The sequence below is a fragment of the Podarcis cretensis genome (assembly GCF_951804945.1).
Source record: "Podarcis cretensis genome assembly, chromosome: 18".
In the NCBI taxonomy this organism is placed as follows: domain Eukaryota; kingdom Metazoa; phylum Chordata; class Lepidosauria; order Squamata; family Lacertidae; genus Podarcis; species Podarcis cretensis.
Window position 1 is genome coordinate 6,743,297 of NC_137188.1, and position 26,113 is coordinate 6,769,409.

At 49.2% G+C, this 26,113-nt stretch overlaps 1 protein-coding gene across 2 annotated transcripts in view; it reads right to left on the minus strand.

Moving 5' to 3' along the window:
- Positions 1 to 3,899: 3,899 nt before the first annotated feature.
- The window catches only part of PIAS4 (protein inhibitor of activated STAT 4), a 40,020-nt gene continuing 17,806 nt past the window's right edge, over positions 3,900 to 26,113 (minus strand). For both annotated transcript variants that reach the window (XM_079960729.1, XM_079960730.1), the window contains exons 3-11: positions 23,390 to 23,474; positions 22,863 to 22,904; positions 21,247 to 21,337; positions 19,463 to 19,591; positions 14,618 to 14,723; positions 13,447 to 13,520; positions 11,828 to 11,988; positions 10,303 to 10,445; positions 3,900 to 7,100 (exon numbers count right to left, since the gene is read on the minus strand). In XM_079960729.1, coding sequence (XP_079816855.1) covers positions 6,898 to 7,100; positions 10,303 to 10,445; positions 11,828 to 11,988; positions 13,447 to 13,520; positions 14,618 to 14,723; positions 19,463 to 19,591; positions 21,247 to 21,337; positions 22,863 to 22,904; positions 23,390 to 23,474 — 1,034 coding nt within the window. In that variant the 3' untranslated portion in view covers positions 3,900 to 6,897. The remainder of the gene's footprint in view (positions 7,101 to 10,302; positions 10,446 to 11,827; positions 11,989 to 13,446; positions 13,521 to 14,617; positions 14,724 to 19,462; positions 19,592 to 21,246; positions 21,338 to 22,862; positions 22,905 to 23,389; positions 23,475 to 26,113) is intronic.

Consider the following 26,113-nt stretch of genomic DNA (forward strand, 5'->3'; position numbering starts at 1 on the left):
ACACGGCTGGTCCTTGGGGAAATCACTGCAATGTAACGCCAACAACCCCCAACTACTGACCATGCTGCTGGGGGCTGATGTGTGCTGGGTACTGGACTCCCAATTTCTACCTTATGGCTTGTGGGGGGGGGCAATTTAGGGGCCAATTCACCTGGGCTCCCCAGCTCTAAAGGGGCTTCAAGCTTAAGATACGCTTTAACATTATTTTTTGGCATTTGATCGGTTTTGCAGATTGCTTTTCAGATTTGGTGAAAGACGCAATTATTTTGTTAACGGATATAGACCTTGTCATATCAAACAAGTTTTAAATGTTCCTAAAAATACACGGGTTACGATGGCACAAGGTTAGAGTTTTATTAGCGTGTCATCTCAGGCCAGTTGATAATAATAATAATAATAATAATAATAATAATAATAATAATAATAATATATTATTTATATCCAGCCCATCTGGCTGGGTTTCCCCAGCCACCCTGGTTAGCTCCCAACAGATTATTAAAATCACAATAAAACATCAAACATTAAAAACTTCCCTAAACAGGGCTGCCTTCAGATGTCTTCTAAAAGTTCGGTAGTTGTTTATTTCCTTGACATCTGATGGGAGGGTGTTCCGCAGGGTGGGCGCCACTACTGAGAAGACCCTCTGCCTGGTTCCCTGTAACCTCACTTATCGTTGGGAGGTAACCGCCCAAAGGCCCTCAGAGCTAGACCTCCGTGTCCAGGCTGAACAATGGGGGTGGAGACGCTCCTTCAGGTATACTGGGCCAAGGCCGTTTAGGGCTTTCAAGGTCAACACCAACACTTTGAATTGTGCTTGGAAATGTACTGGGAGCCAATGAAAGTCTTTTACAACTGGTGTTATATGGTCTTGGCGGCCACTCCCAGTCACCAGTTTAGCTGCCGCATTCTGGATTACTTGTCGTTTCCAGGTCACCTTCAAAGGTAGCCCCACGTAAGCGCATTGCAGTAGTCCAAGCGGGAGATAACCAGAGCATGCACCACTCTGGGGAGACAGTTTGCGGGCAGGTAAGGGCTCAGCTGGCGTACCAGATGGAGTTGGTAGACAGCTGCTTTGGACGCAGAATAGACCTGTGCCTCCATGGACAGCTATGATAAACAAACATCTCAAGAGTTTTATTTTTGTGTGTCCCTTTTGTCTGCATGTCGTCATCTATAATTACAGTGGTGCCTCGCAAGACGAAATTAATCCGTTCCGTGAGGCTCTTCGTATAGCGGTTTTTTCGTCTTGCGAAGCAAGCCCATTGACAGCTTAGCGGATTAGCGCTATTAGCGGTTTAGCGGCTTTTAGCGATCAGCTGTTAAGCGGCTTATCAGCGGATCAGCTGATAAGCGGCTTAGGGCTTAGGAAAAGGGGGGGAAAGGGGGAAAAACCCGCACGAACTCGCAAGACATTTTCGTCTTGCGAAGTAAGCCCATAGAGAAATTCGCTTTGCGAAGCGCCTCCAAAACAGAAAACCCTTTTGTCTAGCGGGTTTTCCGTCTTGCGAGGTGTTCCTCTTGCGGGGCACCACTGTATGACTAAGGGCCTTTACAGCTAAGGTGAGCTCTCTGAGAGGGGCTGCTGGAGCCAAACCAACCATATGCTAGAGAGGAGTCCCAGGGAAACCCCATTCTCCATAGCTGCTGCGCCATTTTATTAAGCAAGGATAGAGAAACCTGTTCAGCCAAACTCCACACAGGAAAACCCTCCCCAGCACACACGAAAGTAGCAGCATGGCTGGGGATTGCAAGAGGTTGCAGAAACAGGGAAAAGGCAAATGGAACGGTTTCAAAAGATGAACTCACCCCAAAGGCAAACAGAGCCTCTCGGATCAAAGGAAATCTAAGGCTCCAGCCACCACAAGTAGATCAGATGTGGGGACGGACCCTTTGGCCCTGCAGATGTTGCTGAACTACAACTCCCATCAGCCGCAGCAAGCACGGCCAACTGCCATGGATGGTGGGGCTTGTAGTTCATCGGCATCTGGAGAGTCAAAGATTCCTCAGACCAGCTTGAGACATAGGAAGCTGTCTTAAGATCACAGAATTGTAGAGTTGGAGGGGACTCTGAGGGTCATCTAATCCTACTCCCTGCAAATGCAGGGATCTCAGCTAAAGCATCCATGACTGATGGCCATCCAACCTCTACTTAAAAACCTCCAAAGAAGGAGAATTACCAGCTCTCGATGGAGACAGTTCCACTGTCAAACAGCTCTTACTGTCAGAAAGACTACTGTAATTCGCTCTACGCGGGGCTGCCCTTGAAGCTGTCCCAGAAACTCCAGCGGGTACAGAATGCTGCAGCAAGGCTCCTCACGGGGTCTCTGCCATGGGAGCATATTCACCCAGTGCTTTTCAAACTGCACTGGCTCCCGGTGGAGTACAGGGTCAGATTTAAGGTGCTGCTTTTGACCTTTAAAGCCCTTCACGGCCTAGGACCCTCGTACCTACGGGACCGCCTCTCCTGGTATGCCCCACGGAGGACCTCAAGGTCCATAAACAGCAACACCCTAGTGGTCCCAGGCTCTAAGGAAGTTAGATTGGCTTCGACCAGAGCCAGGGCCTTTTCAACACTGGCTCCGGCCTGGTGGAACGCTCTGCCTCATGAGACCAGGGCCCTGCGGGATCTGATTTCTTTCCGCAGGGCCTGTAAGACAGAGTTGTTCCGCCTGGCTTTGGCTTGGAGCCAATTTGATTCCCTCCCTCTCTCTCTCTCTTTTTTCTTCTTTTCTTTTCCTTCTCCTCCTGCGATGAGGCTACATTTTAATATTTTAATGTTCCATTATTTTACTGTTGTATTTTATTTTTGTTTTTAAGTTGTAATCATTCATCTTGTTTTTATTATTGCTTGTAAGCCGCTCTGAGCCCGGCCTTGGCTGGGGAGGGCGGGGTATAAATAAAAAAATATTATTATTATTATTATTAAGGTTCTTCCTGATGTTGAGTCGGAATCCCCTTATAACTTGAAGCTAGTGGTTCAGGTCCTACTGTCTGGTGCAGGAGAAAACCAGCTTATACTAAGTCTGCCAGATGTGGCTGCACCACAGCCTCCATCATTCCTGACTGCTGGGCCATGCTTTGTGGGTTGACAAAAGTTGTAGTTCAGGAATTATCTGAACATGGAGTCAATAAACTAGGGACAGGGGCTGTATCTATCTCAAAGTACCGCCAGATCAAAGAAACACAGGGGAAGGGGAAGATTAGGAGACACCCCCCCCCCCATTTACAGTTCTCAGAGGCAGCTGTTTGGCTTTTTGTTCACAACAGTAATCTAGAACAGGGGTCAGCAAACTTACCGCGCCTCGGGCCGGTGTCTCCAGCGCCAATTGCACGGTGGGCCGGAGGAGTGCGTGCCCATATGCATGCGCACACGCTATTTTCAGAGCACTTCCGGGTCGGAGCAGCACCGGAAATAGCTTGTGTGCATGTGCATGGGCCTCCTCTGACCCGGATGTGCACTGGAAATAATGCTTGTGCATGCGCACAAGCTATTTCAGTGCTCCTCCGACCTGGAAGTGGGCAGCTGCGCAGTGCAGCGCCGGTAAGAGCGGGTGTCAGCAGCGGGCATCGCCATGGACCGGATAAACGAGTCCCTTGGGCCTTATCCAGCCCACAGACCTTAGTTTGGGGACCGCTGCTTTAGAACTAGTTTTGTTCCTGCAAGACAATTCTTACCCATGTTCTTCAGAAATAAACCAACAGCTCTAAATCAACGCTAAACAGAACACACATGTTCAGGAGGAGGATACCAGAAGGTGGGGTTCAAACAACCAAAGGCTCATCCTGCTTGCGAAGCCTTCCAAACCATTGGGTTGTCCACTGCTGGAAACAGGACACTGGGCTAAGATGGAGCTTTGAGCCGACCCATCACAACAACGTCAAGCATAAGTGAAAGCAGGTTAAAGTGAAATCTTTCAATTCATTTTATTTAACAAACACTATACTTTTGAATTCTGAAGAATGTGTATTGAAGGAAAGAAAAAATAATGATTTCTTTTCTTTACACACACACACACAAACAGAAAAAGGAGGGGGGAGGCCAGGACAGGGATGTTAAGCAAAAACATATGTACAGAATGGAAATCTGGAAGGATGGAAGGAAGGAAGGAAGGATGCGAAGTCTCAATGGACAGTGTCTGGGATGGGGAGCCAAAGAAGTTTAAGCACACAAATTATAATCCTGAGGGAGAGGAGTGGGATGAACAACTGAGTGGCTGAGGAGGCAAGCGACCATCATCTGTACAAGGAAAGATCTTTGCAAACCCTCAGTGGATCTGGAGGTCTTGTGTGTGCGCGTTTTAAAAACTGCAAACGTATTGCTTCAGTTTGAGATGTTTGACCGGGTGCGGGGGGATATATATATGGTAATATGGGGGAGGAGAGCGGGGGGGGGGGGGGAGCGGAAGAGCCAGGAAGTTTGGATGACTTGCCACACCTCCCTTCCTGCAGCCATCTTTCCTCCACATCGGCTTCCAAGGGACTGGGGCAGGGCTTCACCCCCGCCGAGTGCTGTTTATCCCAGGGGTTCTTCAAGAGCCCTTCATCAGGCATGGGGGCCATCAGTGGGGTGGGATGTTCAGGGGGAGAGAAAAGCAACTGACAAGAACTACTTGCCATGACCCGGCTGAACTCTTAAGTGCCTTGCTTCTCCTCCTTGGGCGAGGTCCTATACAGCAACCGTTTAGGTCTGGGGGCTTCTATAAAATACACTTGAACTGGCTTTTCTTTAAAACACCCTGGAGAGGGCTTTCTTTCCCCCATGCAGCCTGGAAAAGGGAGACAAGAGACATACTCTCGGCCTGGAGTCAAGGAGGTGCCATTTCTCTGTTTGGCAAAACCTCCCTGGGGCACAGTCTTTTGGAAGAGGTATTGCTCTTTTTTTTTTTTTGAAAACGCAACGGTCAAGAGAAGCACCACTGGTCTGGATATAAAAAACGACGACGGTGCTGTTCTCTCCACCTTCATGGGAGAGAGCAGAAGGTGGAGGTGCCTTGAACACACATCATGGTTTTGTTTTGTTTTTCTGTGGGGGGGACAGCAAAAGCACCCTGCGTTCCAGGTTTGCTGGGCTGGCGGACGGACAACAGGTGGGAATGGCAGGAAAGGGGGGGGTGGGGAGGTAGGGCAAAGGAAACAGGACAACTCCTCCGACCCACCAAAATAAAATGCGAGGCCAATTCAGTTTTCAGTGTGTGCAATAAAAGCCCACCTTGCACAGTCTTGGCCTAGTGTAAACACATGAAACCAACAGACACACTTTTCCTTGGTCATCTGCATGGGGTTACTAGTAGTGCACCAGTTCCTGGGCAGAGGGTGTGTGTGTGTGTGTGTGTGTGTGTGTGTGATATGAGGGGCGAGCATTTCCTCGCTTGCCAGCAATGAAAGTCAAGAGCAGATGTAGACAAGCGATCCGAGGCCAGGCAGAGCAGAAGGGGGCAATATTTAAAAAGAGTTCACGGATACACGAGGGCGCGCGCTTTGGGGGAACAGAGGGGGAGACGTATCAAAGCAGCTGGAAGTCCATAGGCAATTTTTAAAAAGACAACAGTCACCTGCATGCTGCCCACCACCACTTCATGACTGAGCTACACCTGAATTTCTGTTTGTTTGTCTTAAAACCGAGGTAGTTGGGTAGAAACAATAATAATAATAATAATAATAATAATAAGTTCCTCCACCTGGCATTTCTGTTCTGGAAAGGGCCATTGTGCCCCTCCCCAAACCCGCCGGCCCGTCCACTCCTAGCCCACCCCGCCCCCTGGCAAAAAAGCTGTTTTGTTCCCCAAAACACCCGACTCAAGCTAAAGCCCTGGGACGGGGTGACACACAGCCCTTTTCACCTTCCAAAACACACCAAGTTATTGCACTTCAAAAGAAAGGGGGGAAAAAAGACAACAGGTTTGTGGTTCAAGCCCATTCCGCATTCCGACCCCTCCCCACCTCCCACCTCCCCAATGGCTTTGTTCAACTTAAAAAAAGGGGGCGCGGGGAGTAACAGGGAATCAGTATGTAAGAATTCTACATTATTTTCGGAAGAAGCTAAAAAGAGTTCTTTACATGAGGTTCTCTCCCGAGATGCTCCAAGGAACTCTAAGCCATCTTGGTTTCAAAGTCTAGGTCCATCTTTCACAGGCTCCCATTCCGAAGCCCTTTCCTGACATGCCCATGGGACGGGGGGCAGTGGAGGAGGGGGGGACCAGGGAAACCTGCTGGTTCTAGGAGCCTCCCGGCATCGAAGGGCAACAAACACACAGCACTCCCTTAAAACGTCCAGCGAGGGGTTTCGCACGTGTCAGAGAAAGGGAAAGAGAGAGAGAGAGACTGAGGAGGAGTCAGGAATGGTTGTCGAACAAGGCAAGACCAAAGAGACACATGCCGCTTTTGGGAGGCCCAGAAGAGTTCAGGTTGCCCGCCGGCGCTCAGACATGCTCCGAGCAGCTGGCACCAGGTCATCCAAGAAGCAACGGGGGCAGAGAGGAGAGCAGGGGGTCGGGGGTGCGAGGAAGGAGTAGAGAGCCAGTGGCCAATTCCCGACAGGACTCCTCCATGCAAGAGAGGTGTGTGCCGTGCCGGCCCTGCTTCTCGCGGCGGTGCAAGCTGAGCTGGAAAAAGACCCCAGAGAGAGGATGGCTCGCCAGGCGGCGTCTTCCAGCCACGCAGGAGCTCTGCCAAACGTCGCCGCCACACCCTCGCCCCCGGCAGGCCTTCTTAATTTTTTTTCTTTTCTTTCTTTTTTTTTTAAAAAAAATAACTTGGAACTGGGAAGTCACAGGGGGCAGCTCTGCAAGAGGGCGAGATGGAGGGGGGAAGGGAGAGAAAGCCCCTCTTCCCACGTCTGAATAAGCACCAAGGTATTCAAGCTTTTCCCACGCGGAGGACCCGGAGCGCCCCCTGCAGTCAGCAGGCGGATGCCAAGCCGTTCTTGTATAGGCGGGGCAGTTTCCTTTTGGGTCCGCCGTCGTCATCCTCCTCTTCGTCGTCGTCGTCCTCTTCCTCGGAGGACGAGCTGTCCAGCGTCAAGTCCACCACGTCGGCGGGGACCTTGCCGTTCTCCACGCTGGGGGCGGGAGGCGGCACACCGTTGGCCTCCGAAGTGCCTCCTGGAAGCAGGGGAAGGAGAACCGGGGGGAATTAACATGCATCATCATCATCATTATTATTACAGTGGTGGCCCGCAAGACGAACGCCTCGCAAGACGGAAAACCCGCTAGACGAAAGGGTTTTCTGTTTTGGAGGTGCTTCGCAAAACGAATTTCCTATGGGCTTGCTTCGCAAGGCAAAAATGTCTTGCGAGTTCCTGCGGGGTTTTTCCCCTCCCCCCCCCCTTTTCTAAGCCGCTAAGCCGCTTATCAGCTGATCCGCTAAGCCACTAAGCCGCTTAACAGCTGATCCGCTAAGCCGCTTAACAGCTGATCAGCTGATCCGCTAATCCACTGATCCGCTGATCCGCTAATCCGCAGATCAGCTGATCCGCTAAGCCCCTAAGCCGCTAATAGCGCTAATCCGCTAATGGGCTTGCTTCGCAAGACGAAAAAAACCGCAAGACAAAGAGAATCGCGGAACGGATTCTTTTCGTCTTGCGAGGCACCACTGTATTATTATTATTATTATTATTATTATTATTATTATTATTATGTCAATCATTATCATCATCGTTATCATCTTTCTAAAATAGGTATTTCTATTATGTACAGTGGTACCTCTGGTTGCGAACAGGATCTGTTCCATAGGCCCATTCGCAACATGAAAAGCGTGCAAACTGAAGCGTCGTATCTGCGCAGGTGCATAGCGCAATTTGGAACTTGTGCGCATGTGCAAAGCACGATTTAGCGCTTGTGCGCATGCGCAAACAGCAAAACCCGGAAGTAACCCTTTCTGGTACTTCCAGGTCGCTGCAGGACGTAACCTGAAAGAACATAACATGAAGCAAATGTATCATGAGGTATGACTGTATAGATATAGATTTATATCATATTTATCTAGCTTCTTCCAACTGGAAGAAGCAAAGATCACCCGTGTCGAAGCAATGATTCTTCAACATCAACTTTGTTGGACTGGCTATGTTGTTCAGATGCCTGATTATCGTCTTCCAAAGCAACTGATCTTTTCCGAACTTAAAAATGGAAAGCGTAATGCTGGTGGTCAACAAAAGAGCTTTAAAGACTCTCCCTAGGCAAATCTTTAAAAAATGTAGTATAAACACCTACAATTGAGAAACACTGGCCCACGAGTGCTCCAGTTGGAGAACAGCCTTTACCAAAGGTGTCATGGGCTTTGAAGACACTCGAACTCAAACGTGCTAAGCGGAAGGTGTGCTTGGCAAACCCTCACTGTGATCAACTCCTGCCCGGAAACCTATGTCCCCACTGCGAAAGGACGTGTGGATCCAGAACTGGCTTCCACAGTCACTTACAGACTCACTGTTAAAACCGTATTTAAAAAGGCAATCTTACTCGGCTACGAGGGATTGCCGAAGAAGATCATATTTATATTTAGTAACACGATCAAATTTAAACCAAGTGGATTTACAGATTAAAAAACAAAACAAAATTAACACCATCCATAATCCCAAGTGTTGCCACATCCAAGACCTGCATTCTGCCATGTTGAAAAAAAGCACTGGTTTTTTTTCTCTCAGGCTGAGGCCTTGAAGGCCTCCTCCGGCATTTTTAAACATGTACAGTGGTGCCTCGCAAGACGAAAAGAATCCGTTCCGCGAGTCTCTTCGTCTTGCGGTCTTTTCGTCTTGCGAAGCAAGCCCATTAGCGGCTTAGCGGCTCAGCTGTTAAGCGGCTTAGCGGATCAGCTGATAAGCGGCTTAGCGGATCAGCTGTTAAGCGGCTTAGCAGCTTAGAAAAAGGGGGGGGGACCCGCAGGAACTCGCAAGACATTTTCGTCTTGCGAAGCAAGCCCATAGGAAATTCGTTTTGCGAAGCACCTCCAAAATGGAAAACCCTTTCGTCTAGCGGGTTTTCCGTCTTGTGAGGCATTCGTCTTGCGGGGCACCACTGTATCTGTCTTTGTTTTTATATTCCAACCGTTGCCCAGCTCTGCAGAACGTTCCCCGTCTGATAGCGACGGGCCCGAGGGCAAGCAGCCTGGGGAATGCAGACACGGACATCCTCGCCAACTCCTGAAGCCGGTTGGGCTTGCATTCGTGGCCCTGTGGCTCCAACTTCAGCGAGCGACTCGAGGGAAGCTGTGGTAGTGAGGCAATGGCTGGATTCGGATCACAGGGGGGCAGATTGACCCCAATGATCTTCTTTTCACACTCTCAAGCCTTCTCAAACAGATCTCTTGCTCCTGTGGCTTTCAAGAACTGGAATTAGGAAGTATTATGCTTCCAGCAATTGAGGAAGAGCATAACCATCAGGACTGGTAGCCACCGATAGTCCCCCCCTCCAAGAATTTGTCTAAAGGAAGGAGCTTGGTTTAGCAACAGTCCAATGAAATAGTTTGAAAATCCCTGAACTACATCTGAAAATTGTTCCCATAACTGCCAGGCAAACTGTGCGTGAATTACATTCCTTTGGAGGTAGAACTCTGAACTGTCTCTAGTTCATTCTCTTATTGGTGCTTTTTTTTTTTTTTTCCCTCTTTGGGCCTTTTGAGGCCAGTTGTTGGGGGAAATGAACAAAGCCAGTCATGTGCACTGTGTGTGTGTTTTGATGTCTCCTTTGTTAAGGATCATTTGGACGGAGCTGAATTGTGAACTGAACGTAAACCAAACTAGTTTTCAAAAGGGATGAACGTGAAGTGGAATCAGTTCCTCTTCGGACATGTCAGACTCATTGATTGATTGATTGATTTAAGATGAAAGTTCCTATCTGTGCAAGCTTCACTCACAGCAGACTCAATGGGTGGCATTCAACAAAGTTTTACTCTGAGCCGGGCCACAGAAATTAATAGATTCCTAACAGTCAAGTCCAGGGGTCAGAAAACTTTTTCAGCAGAGGGCCGGTCCACAGTCCCTCAGACGTTGTGGGGGGGGCAGACTATATTTTGAATGGGGGGCGGGAAATGAACAAACTCCTATACCCCACAACTAACCCAGAGATGCATTTTACTCATGTAAAAACACACTGATTCCTGGACCGTTCGTGGGCTGGATATAGAAGGTGATTGGGCCGGATCTGGCCCCCGGACCTTAGTTTGCCTACCCATGGTCACGTCCTTCAGTGGGTCTACTCTGATCAGGCAGGAGTAACGTTGGGTGCAGCTGAAACTTTCAAAGTTACTGGCCCTTCGGTCCCCGTTTAGGAAGGAAACACAGCAGTGACCAGCAAATATGTTTAGACTCACCTGTGGACCCACCCACAACTAAAATTGGACACTGGGGGCTGTAGCTCCTCTCCTTCTCTGCCTTGATAGGGCACCAGGAGCCGTCCACCAAGTATTCAATCTCGTCGGCATCTTCGCATTCCGTCAAGATCTTCGACAAGAGCCTGCGGGGGAAGAGACAGCACAGCTGCCAATTTAATTCTGAACTGTGTCAAGTATACACTTCCAGAGTTCCAGAGTTAACGCTAAATACAATACTTCAGGTAAATGAAGTCACCAGAGGGCCATGAAAATTTGTGTCCCGGGCTTTTTAGACTCACCTACCCATGTACTGGGGACGTGGGTGGCGCTGTGGGTTAAACCACAGAGCCTAGGACTTGCCGATCAAAAGGTCGGCGGTTCGAATCCCCGCGATGTATCCCTGACATTGTATTTTAATATTCCGTTGGAAGCTGCCCAGAGTGGCTGGAGAAACCCAGCGAGATGGGTGGGGTATAAATAATAATAATAATAATAATAAGTATTATTATACTTGTGAAATCAAATAAAAATTATTTCAAAATAAATAAAGTGCTGGGCACGTTTAGCCAGGAGGAGAGAAGACCGAGAGGTGAAGTGAGATCCATCTTCAAAGATCTGCATGGTTGCTGCATGGAAGGTGGAGCAAGCTGGATTGCTTGCTTGTCTGCTGCTGTTTCAGGAGCCAGGAACCAAACCAACGGATTCAAAGGACGAGAAATGAGATTCAGACAGAACACCGGAAAGAACTTTCGAAGAGAAAGAGCTGTCTGACGGTGGATTCCCTCAGAAGGCGGTGGCCTCTCCTTCCTTGGAAGTTTTCGAAGAGATGGCCGTCCATCAGGCAATTCTTCCATTATGTCCCCTGCATTGCAGGGGGTGGGACCGAGTGACCCAACTCTGCAGTTCTGTTATTCTAAGGCAGGCCTCAAGACCATAGCTGTCAATCGTCCCTTATTTGGCGGGAAAGTCCCTTATCCCAGCGCCGTTTCCCGCTGCTGTCCCTTATTGATGAGGTCCCTTAAATTTCCCGGGTTTCAGAGGAAGCAGCTCCTCTCCCTCCCTCCCTCCCTGCCGGCCAGGGAGGGGGGAGGCTCCAGCTGTGTTGCTTGGCTGCGTTGCTCACCCAATAAGGAGTCTAAGGACAACTGGGGGGGGTGGAGCTTGCATGCCTTGTGCCGATCAAATCGGCCGCCTTGCCTGGGGACTCGCCTTTGCTCAGCGCTTCCCAGCGGAGAGGTGACGGTGGTTTTCCTTGCTGCATCCCCTTTGCCGGGTTGCTGCGCTGTGGGAACCACCGCTTGAGGCTTCGTTTAGCTGCTGCTGGGCATTCTGCATTTGGCTTGGAGGGGCTCAGAAGTTGAACATACCTGTGCTTGGAAAATCCCTTATTTTGGCTGCTGATCCCTTATTTCCGAGGCTGCTGGTCCCTTATTTTCAAATCTCTAAGTTGACAGCTATGCTCAAGACACACACACACACACACACACACACAGGTAAAGAGAGAGAGGCAATCAGCTCAACTCACCCATCAATCATCAGTTGGTCGTAAGTGGCCGGTTTGTCGCAAACTGGGCACATCCAGGTGGGCTTCTTCTCATTCATCTGAAGGTAGAAAACGGCGTCGAAACACTGGAGATGAGCGCAGGTCTCGGCCCGACACGGCACCGACAGACGCATCTTCACAAGCTTTGGAGAGAAAGTTGAGGAACGTTATGAACGCCCCAGAACGGACCTAAAGGAGGAAGGCCTGGGGCAGCTCTTTTGGCGCTCTAGGAACCACTGTCAACCTGAGGGCCGCGTTTACTTCTAGACAGCCTCCCGGGGGCCACCTGGTGGTGGTAGGCGGGGCCTGAGCAAAGGTGGGCAGAGCAACAGATGCAAATGTTTCCCTTTGTATAGAAGGCTAATTCCTACAAACACCCCCCCCCTCCAAACTCCATCCAGGCAAGGAAGAGGCCTTTTCAGAGTTCAATGGCACATTCTAGCCATGTAGAGGCACTCAAGGAGAGTGCAGAGCAGTGGGGGGTGGGCTACCCCCTTTTAAAATTGGGTGGCGCTGTGGGTTAAACCACAGAGCCTAGGACTTGCCGATCAGAAGGTCGGCGGTTCGAATCCCCGCCACGGGGTGAGCTCCCGTTGCTCGGTCCCTGCTCCTGCCCACCTAGCAGTTCGAAAGCACGTCAAAGTGCAAGTAGATAAATAGATACCGCTCTGGCGGGAAGGTAAACGGCGTTTCCGTGCGCTGCTCTGGTTCACCAGAAGTGGCTTAGTCATGCTGGCCACATGACCCAGAAGCTGTATGCCGGCTCCCTCGGCCAGTAAAGCGAGATGAGCGCCGCAACCCCAGAGTCGGCCACGACTGGACCTAATGGTCAGGGGCCCCTTTAAGGACAGGGATATGCCTTTGCTGAGCAAAACCCAGCTTCCAAAGGGAGGATGGAAGACTCAATAGCCTCAAGGAGCTTGAAAACAGCAGAGATCTATTTATTAAATTTATGTACCACCCTTCCTCCGAAGGTCTCGGGGAAATTCCCAATGAGGAGTGGGGGGAAACCAGGCATGCCACCTTGATATACAGTGGTGCCCCGCAAGACGAACGCCTCGCAAGATGGAAAACCCGCTAGACGAAAGGGTTTTCCGTTTTGGAGGCTCTTCGGAAAACGAATTTCCCTATGGGCTTGCTTCGCAAGACGAAAATGTCTTGTGAGTTCCTGCGGGGTTTTTCCCCTTTTTTCCCCCTTTTCCTAAGCCGCTAAGCCACTTATCAGCTGATCCGCTGATAAGCCGCTTAACAGCTGATCGCTAAAAGCCGCTAAACCGCTAATAGCGCTAATCCGCTAAGCTGTCAATGGGCTTGCTTCGCAAGACGAAAAAACCGCTATACGAAGAGCCTCACAGAACGGATTAATTTCGTCTTGCGAGGAACCACTGTAAATGGGATAAACAAATAAGAAACGTTCCAAGGCTACTGGACTTAAGGAAATCTTGAAAGTGTCAAAGCGTCTTCTGCAATGGCACCTTCTCACCAATCAGCTGTTCCCAAGGCATGTGAGCTGTGCTGTGGCTGCCACCTCTAAACACACACACACACACACACACACACACACACAGCGAGCGCTTTACAACACAACATGGATCACTTACCGGGCATATGAGAGACACTCTGACACCAGTGGTGGCGATTTCGCTTTCTGGATCCAGGCGCAGCTTCTCTTTAACTACAGTTGTTGAGTCGGGAGGAGAATATGTGGAAGAAGAGAAGAGAGGAAACAAAGCGGTGGTCCTTTGTTAGCGACTTTTACCACTCCCCAGGGAATGGAGAAAGCGGGCAGTGGAAGAATCTGTCTCGTTCCCCCCTCAACCTGCTTCTGCCCAAGCAAGACAAAGGGCCCCTCTAGACGGGTGTTTTACGGCAGGTATACTCCACAACGTGTTTTTTGGCACAATCATTGTGAGCTAGGGGTTGGGCTTGTTATGATTTATCGGTTGTGCTGAGGCTCTTCCCCGACAGCATGCTGTTCAGAGGGGCTACAGCGATATAATAAAATAAAATAATAATAATAATAATAACAATAGTAAGTAATTCATACCCTACCCATCTGGCTGGGTTTCCCCAGCCTCTCTGGGCTGCTCCCAACAGAATATTAAAAACACAAATACAGTGGTACCTCGGGTTAAGTACTTAATTCGTTCCAGAGGTCCGTTCTTAACCTGAAACTGTTCTTAACCTGAAGCACAACTTTAGCTAATGGGGCCTCCTGCTGCCACTGCGCCGCCGGAGCATGATTTCTGTTCTCATCCTGAAGCAAAGTTCTTAACCCGAGGTACTATTTCTGGGTTAGCGGAGTCTGTAACCTGAAGCGTATGTAACCCGAGGTACCACTGTACTTAACAACACACCCTGTAGAATTCTACCTGTGCTATTTTATCCACACAATCAGGACAGATTTCAGGAACCAGAGAGTTGCACTGAAAAATACAACTTCCTAGTTGTCTGGCCCTCCCAAATGGCAACTAGGACAATCTGTTTTGGCGACTGCAACACTGGTTTAAGGAGCCATTTTGCATCTCGTTTACATACCTGAGTTTCTAACACTGGCTCAGGGGCGGCGAACAGGCAGCCTTCTGGAGATTGCAACTCCCGATTTGCAGCACTACCTTCTTCATGTACCGGCCCCCCCTCCACAGGAGCACAATACCCTTAATTTCAGGTCCGTGGGTTCGAGTCCCACGTTGAGAAAAATATTCCCGCATTGCATGGCCTTTGGGGGTCCCTTGAGACTCTACGATTCTACAGAGAAGCGTGCCAACTCACCAAGTGCCTTGCACAGCTCTGGGTGCTTAATGCCGATTACTCTCAACCTCTGGAGCAGCTCTGCCGATGTCATCTGTCTCACGAGGAACAGGCCCACGGAATAACTCTGAAGAGCGGGATGAAAACAGAGGGTTTGTGAGAAATCGCAGGGCAGCGAAAGCTTCCTTGGTCTTTCAAAGCAGCCCTCCTATCACCTTGCAAAGGATCCTTCCTGTGCTTCGGTTCCTGTGCTTACCGTCTCTCCCCGAAAGTAAGACATCCCCTGAAAATAAGACCTACTGTGTTTTTCGCTCTATAAGACACACTTTTCCCCTCTTAAAATCTAAGGGGAAATGTCTGTGCGTCTTATGGAGCGAATGTGTGGTCATCGGGGCTGGGGGGGGGGGGAACCTGGGCTTCCCCCACCAGCCCCACAAGCTATGGGAGCAGCGGGAAGGCTGGGAGCAGTCAGTGACGGGCCGCCCTTCTCCCTCCTCGGGGAAAAGCCTGCAAGCGCCGCACACACGCTCCACACAGCTCATGAAAGGGAACACTGAGCAGAGCCTGGGATGCATACAGGCTCTGCTCAGCGCTCCCTTTAAATATATTTTTTTCTTGAACCCCCCCCCCAAAAAAAAAGTAGGTGCGCCTTATGGTCAGGTGCGCCTTACGGAGAGAAAAATACAGTACAGTGGTGCCCCGCAAGACGAATGCCTCGCAAGACGGAAAACCCGCTAGACGAAAGGGTTTTCCGTTTTGGAGGTGCTTTGCAAAACGAATTTCCTATGGGCTTGCTTTGCAAGACGAAAATGTCTTGCGAGTTCCTGCGGGTTCCCCCCCCCCTTTTTCTAAGCTGCTAAGCCGCTTATCAGCTGATCCACTAAGCCGCTTATCAGCTGATCCGCTATGCCGCTAATAGCGCTAATCCGCTAAGCCACTAATGGTCTTGCTTCGCAAGACGAAAAAACCGCAAGACGAAGAGACTCGCGGAACGGATTCTTTTCGTCTTGCGAGGCACCACTGTACTTCCAGTTTTGCCTCTCGCTGTAATATAAGGCATCCCCCGAAAAGAAGACCTCCCCGATAATAAGGCCTCCTCCGAACATAAGGCCTCCCCGGAATACAAGGCCCCCAAAGCTACCATAAGGCGTCTGGCTCCTCTGGACCATAGCGGTGGGCGCCGCCATGCAGCTCACTGTTTGGCCGCAGCGCAGCCGGAGCTGTTCATGCAGTGCAAGGTCTCTTTAGATCAGAGAGCCCATGCCACTACCAGGATAAGTTGCCGCCTGCTGCTCGCTCTGGCTGACTCACAATTAGACAATAAATGTGCACCGTATTCTTCTTCATGGAAAAATAAGACATCCCCTGAAAATAAGACCTAGCGCACCTTTGGGAGCAAAAATTAATATAAGACACTGTCTTATTTTCAGGGAAACAGGGTATTATTTGAAGCAGGGGAGGGGAACCTCCAGACCTAGCGGCAAATGTAGCCCTCTAGGCCATATACCCTCCTGAGCCACACCTCTCATTGGCCTTGCTTTGCCCACCCGCTCCTTGCGTATTCGTGCCAGGCTAGAATGCGTTTCCTGGCCATGCTTCCTGCTTTCCTGGGTGGAGAAACGTGAGAGCGACGGAACTAGCTGACTGTGCAAAGTCGAAATTCGCGTCTCCTGCTCTGCCCATTATTGACCCTCTCAGGGCATGTGATCAAGTAAAGATGCCTGGGTGCTGGACATCTCCAACATCTGGAGGAGAACGCCTGGAGGAGAACACTGGATCTTCAATGTTTTGACAGTATTATCACATCCTGTAGAATTCTATCAGCTATACAATGGTACCTTGGCTTACGAACTTAATCCGTTCCGGAAGTCTGTTCTTAAACCAAAGCGTTCTTAAACCAAGGCGTGCTTTCCCATAGCAGATTTACAATTTACAAATGGAACACACTCAACATGTTCTGCTTCCAAGGCAAAGTTCACAAACCAAAACAGTTAACACTCCAGGAATCGTCCTTATTCACTGGGTGCACTGCCCACATGACCCGGGCATGTTCCTTTGATCTGTGGCTCTGTGGGGGCTGAGCTCTCTCTGGAGAGCACTCTGTCTGAGAACGTGAGCAAGATAGTTTCATTTTCGTTAGACAGAAAGCTGCAAGCATGCAGCTAGATTCTGCAGGTTTTTCTTTTCTGTTTTTGAATGCTTCTAAAGAGCGTTAGAATAGAAGCACTGGTGTCAAGCTGAATTACTGGAGACACCACGTCGACAGAGACCAGAGCTGTCAACTTACAGATTTGAAAATAAGGGACCAGCAGCCTCGAAAATAAGGGATCAGCAGCCAAAATAAGGGAATATATTTTACTTTGATAAATTACATATTTTGCTGTGTGCAAATGGCTTCAGATACCTATTAGGTCCATAAATGACCATATAGCTTATATTCAACACACACAAAATTTGTTTGTGTTTGTGTGTGTTGACAAAGCACAGCTGGGCATAGAAAGGGCCCCATTACCTTCAGTAGCTTATTTAAGGGACATCATCAATAAGGGACAGCAGCGGAACATGGCGCTGGGATAAGGGACTGTCCCGCCAAATAAGGGACGCTTGACAGCTATGACAGAGACAAGCCATTTTACGCTGCGTGTGAACTCTGCTATCATCCTGCAACTGAGAAGAGTGGCAGCACGCAAGTGGAAGCATGTGGGCACCATTGGAAGTTTGTCGGAGTAGCAATAAATCAAATTTATTACAGGGCTGTTGCAGCAGACTCAGTGGGCCAAAGGATTTATGACCCACAAACTTTAACAAAAACGCCTACTTCTGGGTTTGCAGCGTTCTGAATCCAAGTTGTTCATAAACTAAGTTGTTCTTAAACCAAGGTACCGCTGTATTTTATCTGCACAATTGGAATGAATTTCAGGAACCAAAATGCTTTTTCTGTGCGGCCTAAGCAGGAACAGGGAACAACGTCACAGTGAATTGCCGTCACTTGTCTTCACTTAGCCCACCACACTGCCCTGCTCACAGCTGTGAAGAATATTCTTACATTACCAGTGGTCTGGGTCACCATTGAAAAAAAGAGGCCGGAGGAAGCCAATATACAGTGGTACCTTGGGTTAAGAACTTAATTCATTCTGGAGGTCCGTTCTTAACCTGAAACTGTTCTTAACCTGAAGCACCACTTTAGCTAAGGGGGCCTCCCGCTGCTGCCACACCACCACCACGAAATTTCTGTTCTCATCCTGAAGCAAAGTTCTTAACCCAAGGTACTATTTCTGGGTTAGTGGAGTCTGTAACCTGAAGCATCTGTAACCTGAAGTGTCTGTAACCCAGAGTACCAATGGATATGTGGACTGTCCTAATTAAACCTCACAATAATTTCATAATTATCGGTGTATGTACAGTGGTGCCTCGCAAGACGAAATTAATTCGTTCCGCAAGTTTTTTCTTCTTGCGAGTTTTTCGTCTTGCGAAGCACGGTTTCCCATAGGAATGCATTGAAAATCAATCAATGCGTTCCTATGGAGACCGTCCGGGGACGGTTTTTTACAGTTATATCAAAAATTACTGATTTGGTTATACTATTAGAAATACAGTGGTGCCCTGCAAGACGAACGCCTCGGAAGACGAAAAACTCGCTAGACGAAAGCAAGGGGCAGCGGGGAGAAGATTGCTTCTCCCCGTTGCCTGCCCCGCAATCTCCGGGGACAGAGGGGAAGGGGCGCGCTTTCCCCTCTGTCCCCGGACCTGTCCCCGGAGATTGCGGGGCAGGCAACGGGGAGAAGCAATCTTCTCCCCGCCGCCCCTTGCTTTTACCAGGCCCGGGGACAGAGGGGAAGGCGCGCACCCTCCCCTCTGTCCCCGGAGATTGCGGGGCTGGCAACGGGGAGAAGCGATCTTCTCCCCGCCGCCCCTTGCTTTAAACAGGTCCAGGGACAGAGGGGAAGACGCGCTGCGCTTCCCCGCTATCCCCAGAGCTTGCGGGGTAAGCTTCGTTTTGCGAAGCAAGCCCATAGGGAGATGCGTCTTGCGAAGCGGCTAAGAAAACGAAAAACTCCTTCGTCTAGCGAGTTTTTCGTCTTCCGAGGCGTTCGTCTTGCGGGGCACCACTGTATTTCTAATAGTATAACCAAATCAGTAATTTTTGATATAACTGTAAAAAACTTCTGTATAAATTTATCTTTCCAAAAATGAAACCTTCAACTGGTTGTAAATGTTAAGCTTATACTAGCAAGAATGAGTCTTTCTGTAAAAAAAAAAAAAAAAAAATTAAATCAAGCCTTACTGACTAGAGATTTAAATCGCGATTTAAATCAATTTGATTTAAATCAGGGTTCAGCAAACTTTTTCAGCAGGGGGCAAGTCCACTGTCCCTCAGACCTTATGGGGGGCAGACTATATTTTTTTGGGGGGGAAATGAACTAATTCCTATGCCCCACAAATAATCCAGAGATGCATTTTAAATAAAAGCAAACATTCTGCTCATGTAAAAGCACACTGATTCCCGCACCACCCGCGGGCCAGATTGAGAAGGTGATTGGACCGGATCCGGCCCCCGGGCCTGTTTGCCTACCCATGATTTAAATCAAATCCACTCTGTCCTGAGCCAAGGTTGTGACAGTCACACAAGGAGTGGCCAGTCAGCACTTTGCACAGCCGGCTTCTTAAAGGAACAGGGAGAGTCAGCAGCTCAACTCAATTTTGACATTGGCACACCTACCGAAAGAGGGAGTGGGCGTGCATAACCACACCTGGGCACAGATGAAAACATGTCTGCATACGCAAAGCAGGACAAACATTTAAGGGAGGAGGAGGAGAAGAGGGGCAGCGGCAATTTTGTGACTGCCCGCCCAACTTGCCCCGCACCTTTCCGTAATTGCCCCAGATGACGGTGATGCGGTTGGTTGCGGAAGACAGGTACATGAGGTGAGTGAGGTTGATGGGACGACAAGGCCGCTTGGGCTCCACACCTGGTTTGTTGGAGGGATAATAGCCCTAGAAAGAAAGAGAGAATACTCATTGCAAAGTATTGGAAAACACAAGATCTACCCACCCGGGAAGAATGGCAGATGAAGGTGATGGAATACATGGAACTGGCTGAGATGACTGGCAGAATCCGGGACCAAGGAGAAGAGTCGGTGGAAGAAGATTGGAAAAAATTCAAAGTTTATCTTCAAAAATATTGTAAAATTAAGGATTGTTAGAAAGATGTTGGAAAAAGAAAATTATGTGGTTTTGGCAGAAATGACATAAAGGTTTAAGTAAAAATGAATTGGTGAAAGAGAGAACGTAAAATTATAGCATATTAAGACAAATTATTAAGATAAAAACAAGGTTGAAAGGATTTGCTGAAATAACAATTCGAATTAGAATACAAAAATGGGAGGTGTGAGATGGTCAAGGAAATAAGTAAAGGAAAGAAAGCTATGTAAAGGTTCGATTTATTTATTTATTTATTTATTTATTTATTTATTTATTTATTTTAATTGATTGTATTATTTCTGTATTTTTTATTTTTCTTTTTTCTCTTTTCTCTTTTTGTAACCTTTAAAATTTGAATAAATATTATTTTTTAAAAAAAATAGAAAGAAAGAGAGAGAGAGAGGGAGAGGTGTTTGTTTCATTGCCAGCAAGACACAAATCACACACACACCCAAAAAGCAGGAAGCAGCCAATAATGTAAACAAAGAAGAAGAAGAAGAATGCATCTCCAACATGCCCGTCTTTTGCTAAATTTCTGCTCAAGAACCTTCAAGGGCTTATCTGTTTCTCTGCAATCTGCTCACAAACCGTCCGTTTCAAAGACCCTGCAGGGCACAAGATTCCCAGCAAGGACATCGAGGAAAAGCCACCCCAAACTGGATGCAGCTGGATATAATAATGTAATAGTAATAATTTATTACTTATACCCTGCCCATCTGGCCGGGCCTCCCCAGCCACTCTGGGAGGCTCCCAACAGAATATTAAAAAGACGATCAAACATCAAACATTAAAAACTTCCCTAAACAGGGCTGCCTTCAGATGTCTTCTAAAAGTCAGATAGTTGTTTATTTCCTCGACATCTGATGGGAGGGTGTTCCACAGGGCGGGCGCCACTACCAAGAAGGACCTCTGCCTGTTTCCCTGTAACCTCACTTCTTGCAGTGAGGGAATCACCAGAAGGCCCTCGGAGCTGGACCTCGGTGTCTGGGCTGGACGATGGGGGTGGAGACGTCCCTTCAGGGATATTGGGCCGAGGCCATTTAGGCTGCAGGCTTCCTCAATCTTGGCCCTCCAGATGTTTTGAGACAATTTCCATCATCCCTGACCACTGGTCCTGCTAGCTAGGGATCATGGGAGTTGTAGGCCAAAAACATCTGGAGGGCCGAGGTTGAGGAAGCCTGGTTTAGGGTTTTGAAGGTCAGCACCAACACTCTGAATTGTGCAAAACTCTGCCCCATCCAGGGAGGCTGGCTATGGTTGAGGACAAAGTCTTGGCGTGGAGAAAGCGGTGGCAGCTTTCACCTCTGCAAATGATAAGACAGCCCACCCTCCATGCTGCTGACGGATGGTATGAAATGCCAAAGGAATGCAGCCCATCTCACAAAAAATGGGCAGTGGACACCCCTGTCCTCTTCTGTAAGAGTTTCAGAGGATTTGGGTTTACTTACCGGGACAGAACAGTAACTATGGTTCACTTTCACAGCAATGTTTGGGGGATACTGGTCTTCCTGAGGGCATCTGGTATCTGTGTAGCAGATTCTGCGGGGGAAAGCAAGCAAAGGCTCTAGACCAGTCGTTCCCATGCTTCTTTGCTCAGTTCCACAAACCCATCCCCAGTTCCCCCTAAAAAGCGTTATTCAGAATAGCGGTTTGTAAAGGAAAAGGACCCCTGGACGGTTAAGTCCAGTCAAAGGCAACTATGGGGTTGTGGCGCTCATCTCGCTTTCAGGCCGAGGGAGCCGGCGTTTGTCCGCAGACAGCTTTCTGGGTTGTGTGGCCAGCAGAACTAAACCACTTCTTGCACAATGGAACACCATGACAGAAACCAAAACACATGGAAATGCTGTTTATCTTCCTGCCACAGCAGTATCTATTTATCTACTTGCACTGACGTGCTTTCGAACTGCTAGGTTGGCAGGAGCTGGGACAGAGCAACGGGAGCTCACTCCGTTGCAGTGATTCGAACTGCCAACCTTCTGATCAGCAAGCCCAAGAGGCTCAGGGGTTTAGACATTTCACAGAGCTTAGGGCTTGTCGATGAGAAGGCTGGTGGTTTGAATCTCCATGACGGGGTGAGCACCCGTTGCTCGGGCTCAGCTCATGCTCACCTAGCAGTTCGAAAGCATGTCAAAGTGCAAGTAGATAAATAGGTACCGCTCTGGCGGGAAGGTAAACACCGTTTCCGTGTGCTGCTCTGGTTCTCCAGAAGCGGCTCAGTCATGCTGGCCACATGACCCCAGAGTCATCCACGACTGGACCTAACGGTCAGGGGTACCTTTACCTTTATTTCAATATGTGTAGGCAAATGAGAGTACAGTGGTACCTCATGTTAAGAACTTAATTCGTTCTGGAGGTCCATTCTTAACCTGAAACTGTTCTTAACCTGAGGTACCACTTTAGCTAATGGGGCCTCCCGCTGCTGCCAGACGATTTCTATTCTCATCTTGAAGCAAAGTTCTTAACCCGAGGTTCTATTTCTGGGTTAGTGGAGTCTGTAACCTGAAGTGTCTGTAACCTGAAGCATCTGTAACCCAAGGTACCACTGTAACCTTAAACGTTTTTTTGGAAACACTGAATTAGCCTCTGCAAATGTATCATAGGCCTGTGCCCCAGGCTGCGTACACTGCAAAAAATAACCCCGTGAACTGTAGTTTGCCCACCACACAGCTACACCTCCAAGAAACCTTGACAAACTGCGGCTTGTAGGATTCTTTGGGGGGAAAGCCATGTGACTTAAATGCACTGTGCGGAAGATGCCCCGGTCCCTTGGAAACCTAGCCGTCACCTTCAAAAGCTCAAGGTTCTTCCTCATGATCAGGAGTGGCCATGGAAAACAAGCAGATGTACAGGCAAGCTGTGACCTTGTGAATCAGCAGGAGCTTTGTGTTAGGAGATGGAGACTGGGGCCCAGGGAACCGCTACGCAGGGAAGCCGCTTGCAAGTTTGTCAACCAAGGATCTCTTCTGATGACGCCACTGCCTGGCTTTTGTAATAATCCTCCCCACCCCCACCCACTGCCCCCATCTCAGGGGCTTTAATTAGCAGCCGCAGTGTTCAGACTTACCTGAGGACTACCTGGACCGATCTCACACCTGGTTGCAGCTCCCTGCCAAATGAAAACAAGACAAACATCCCCTCCAGGTTAAGCATCTGTGTTCACAGAGAAGGGAAACATTTATTGCAAGAGTAATAAACCCAAGACCAACCCCAGGATTTTTCAGTGGGGACACGGGGACACACACACACACAGAGGAATTCTGGTTTGTCAGCTTAGATTCTGTTCTATGACATTGTTCATTCCCAATTTGCAGACTAGAGGCCAAAAGCTCTGCTGGAGGGTTGGTCACTTGAATGTGGTACAATTAACTCAAACGCACTCAAATGCCACAAGATACATGCATAGCAAAGGGGTCGCACTCTCAGGACAATGTCCGAGGGTCAGCTGCAGGGTGTTGCCTGCCCACCGGCTCCAGACGCCAGCTCGCGAGACCTGGAGAAAGGCTTAACCCAGGTAAAAACCCCAGCAGGGAAACAGGAAGTCTTCGGTCAAAGGGGAAACCGGAAGGGGAGGTGCGGAACCCAGCAGAATACCTGGAATTTCTGATGAGCTCCACTTGCCTCGGCGTCAGGGCAAAGACACACGGACTCTCCTGTAGCTTCTCGTTGTTCTGCGGGACTGCACACAGGGAACACAGAAGGAGGTCAAGCAAGCAGGAAGCCTCGAGGAGCGAGACAAACGGAGTAGAAAACTGGCCCTCTCTCCGAAGCAGTCTTATGCAACAGAACCAAAATCTGCTCAAGGCTTGCCAAATCCCTGAACTGCAGCCTCATTTGGGGGGGGGGCGCGCAGTGGGGGTGGTGGGGAGAAAGAGAAACCATGAGCTTCTTTGCAAGCTTTTGGGTCGCCTCCTGCCTTTCAGAAGGACTTCAAAAACTGGGGGGGGGGGGATTCATACAGAAAGATTTATCTAAATGTTTTAAGGACTTTTCCACTGTAAGCTGGGCCCAGGTGGCGCTGTGGGTTAAAGCCTCAGCGCCTAGGGCTTGCCGATCGAAAGGTCGGCGGTTCGAATCCCTGCGGCGGGGTGCGCTCCCGCTGCTCGGTCCCAGCGCCTGCCAACCTAGCAGTTCGAAAGCACCTCCGGGTGCAAGTAGATAAATAGGGACCGCTTACCAGCGGGAAGGTAAACGGCGTTTCCGTGTGCGGCTCTGGCTCGCCAGAGCAGCGATGTCACGCTGGCCACGTGACCCGGAAGTGTCTCCGGACAGCGCTGGCCCCTGGCCTCTTGAGTGAGATGGGCGCACAACCCCAGAGTCTGTCAAGACTGGCCCGTACGGGCAGGGGTACCTTTACCTTTACCTTTTACCACTGTAAGCTGCAGGGATTGTAAGCAACAATGCTTTCTATGGAAGGTGAACAGCCTTCCTGCAAGTGTTCTATTTAATGAAGGGTGCACGCCACAACTAACACATCGATGACAGATGACCATCCAACCTCTGCTTGAAAACCTCCAAGGAAGGAGAGTGACCACCTTCCGAGGGAGTTCACTCTGCTGTCAAACAGTATCTCCTGTCCTGTAACTTGAAGCCATGGGTTCGAGTCCTACCCTCCAGAGCAGGAGAAAAACAAGCTTGCGCCTTTCTCTACGTGACAGCCCTTCAGATATTTGATAGGGGAATGGAACTTAGCTGAAGACAAGCCAGTAATCCCCATAACTTGGGGTTTTGTGGTTCTATCAACAGCAGCCTAAAATCGTATCTGCAGCTGCACCAGGAGGGCGTGCATATGATTTAAGCACTCAGCTCAGCTCAGCTCAGATCAAGGGAAGTAATAGTGCCACTGTATTCTGCTCTGGTCAGACCTCACCTGGAGTACTGTGTCCAGTTCTGGGCACCACAGTTCAAGAAGGACACTGACAGACTGGAACGTGTCCAGAGGAGGGCAACCAAAATGGTCAAAGGCCTGGAAACGATGCCTTATGAGGAACGGCTAAGGGAGCTGGGCATGTTTAGCCTGGAGAAGAGGAGGTTAAGGGGTGATATGATAGCCGTGTTCAAATATATAAAAGGATGTCACATAGAGGAGGGAGAAAGGTTGTTTTCTGCTGCTCCAGAGAAGCGGACACGGAGCAATGGTTCCAAACTACAAGAAAGAAGATTCCACCTAAACATGAGGAAGAACTTCCTGACAGTAAGAGCTGTTTGACAGTGGAATTTGCTGCCAAGGAGTGTGGTGGAGTCTCCTTCTTTGGAGGTCTTTAAGCAGAGACTTGACAACCATATGTCAGGAGTGCTCTGATGGTGTTTCCTGCTTGGCAGGGGGTTGGACTCGATGGCCCTTGTGGTCTCTTCCAACTCTATGATTCTATGAACGCAACAGGGCTCTCATGTGTTCACGTGGAATCCCTCGCAGAACCTGTCTCAGAGAGCCCAGTACGTTTTTGGAGTCAGAGCAACAAATAATTTCTCAGAGGACACGCAGGGCTCTCGGCTTCTCCTGCAATCAAAACACTGGCGTTGCCTCAGCCACTTTGCTGCAAACCTTTACGCACATGAATTTTTCACCACAGGGGGAAACGAATTGGGAGATGCCCCCCCCCAATCATCCCTTGAAACCCCAGTTACAACACCCAGCAGGCCCTCTGCCTTCGACAAGAGATAACTCTCTGTTAACACGACTGAATGGCAACTGCTGAGAGCCACGTTGGGGGGGGGGCGGGTTTCTTCTGCCCGAAAAGTGGGATATAAATACAAGGGTACGTTGGTGCTTGAACGGCTTGGCCCCCGAACGAATCGGCTCCCGAACGCCGCAAACCCAGAAGTGAGTGTTCCAGTTTCCAAACTTTTGTTGGAAGCCGAACATCTGGCGCAGCTTCCGATTGAGTGCAGGAAGCTCCTGCAGCCAATCAGAAGCCGCACATTTGTTTTCAAACCGTTTTGGGAGTCGAACGGACTCCCAGAACGGATTAAGTTCAAGAACCAAGGTACCACTGCGTGTAAAACAAATCCGCAGGCAGAAAAATGCAGTCATATTAATTCAGCATGGGAGAGGAGACAACTAAGAACAGGGAGAGGAACATGATACCTTTAATTGAGCTCAAGTAAATATCACAAAACCACAAGTAGCTTCCAGACGGCACCCAATTCAGCCTGACGCTACAACAGCATTTCTTAAGAGAAGGGGTGGGAAGAAACAATAAACAGCTAAGAAGCCTTTTGAGACATCCAACCTCTTAGCCGTAAGGGGCGATTCAGAAAGTTATCTGCAGACCAATCAACTGCCTTATGCAGAATCCGACCACCGGTGCATTTCAG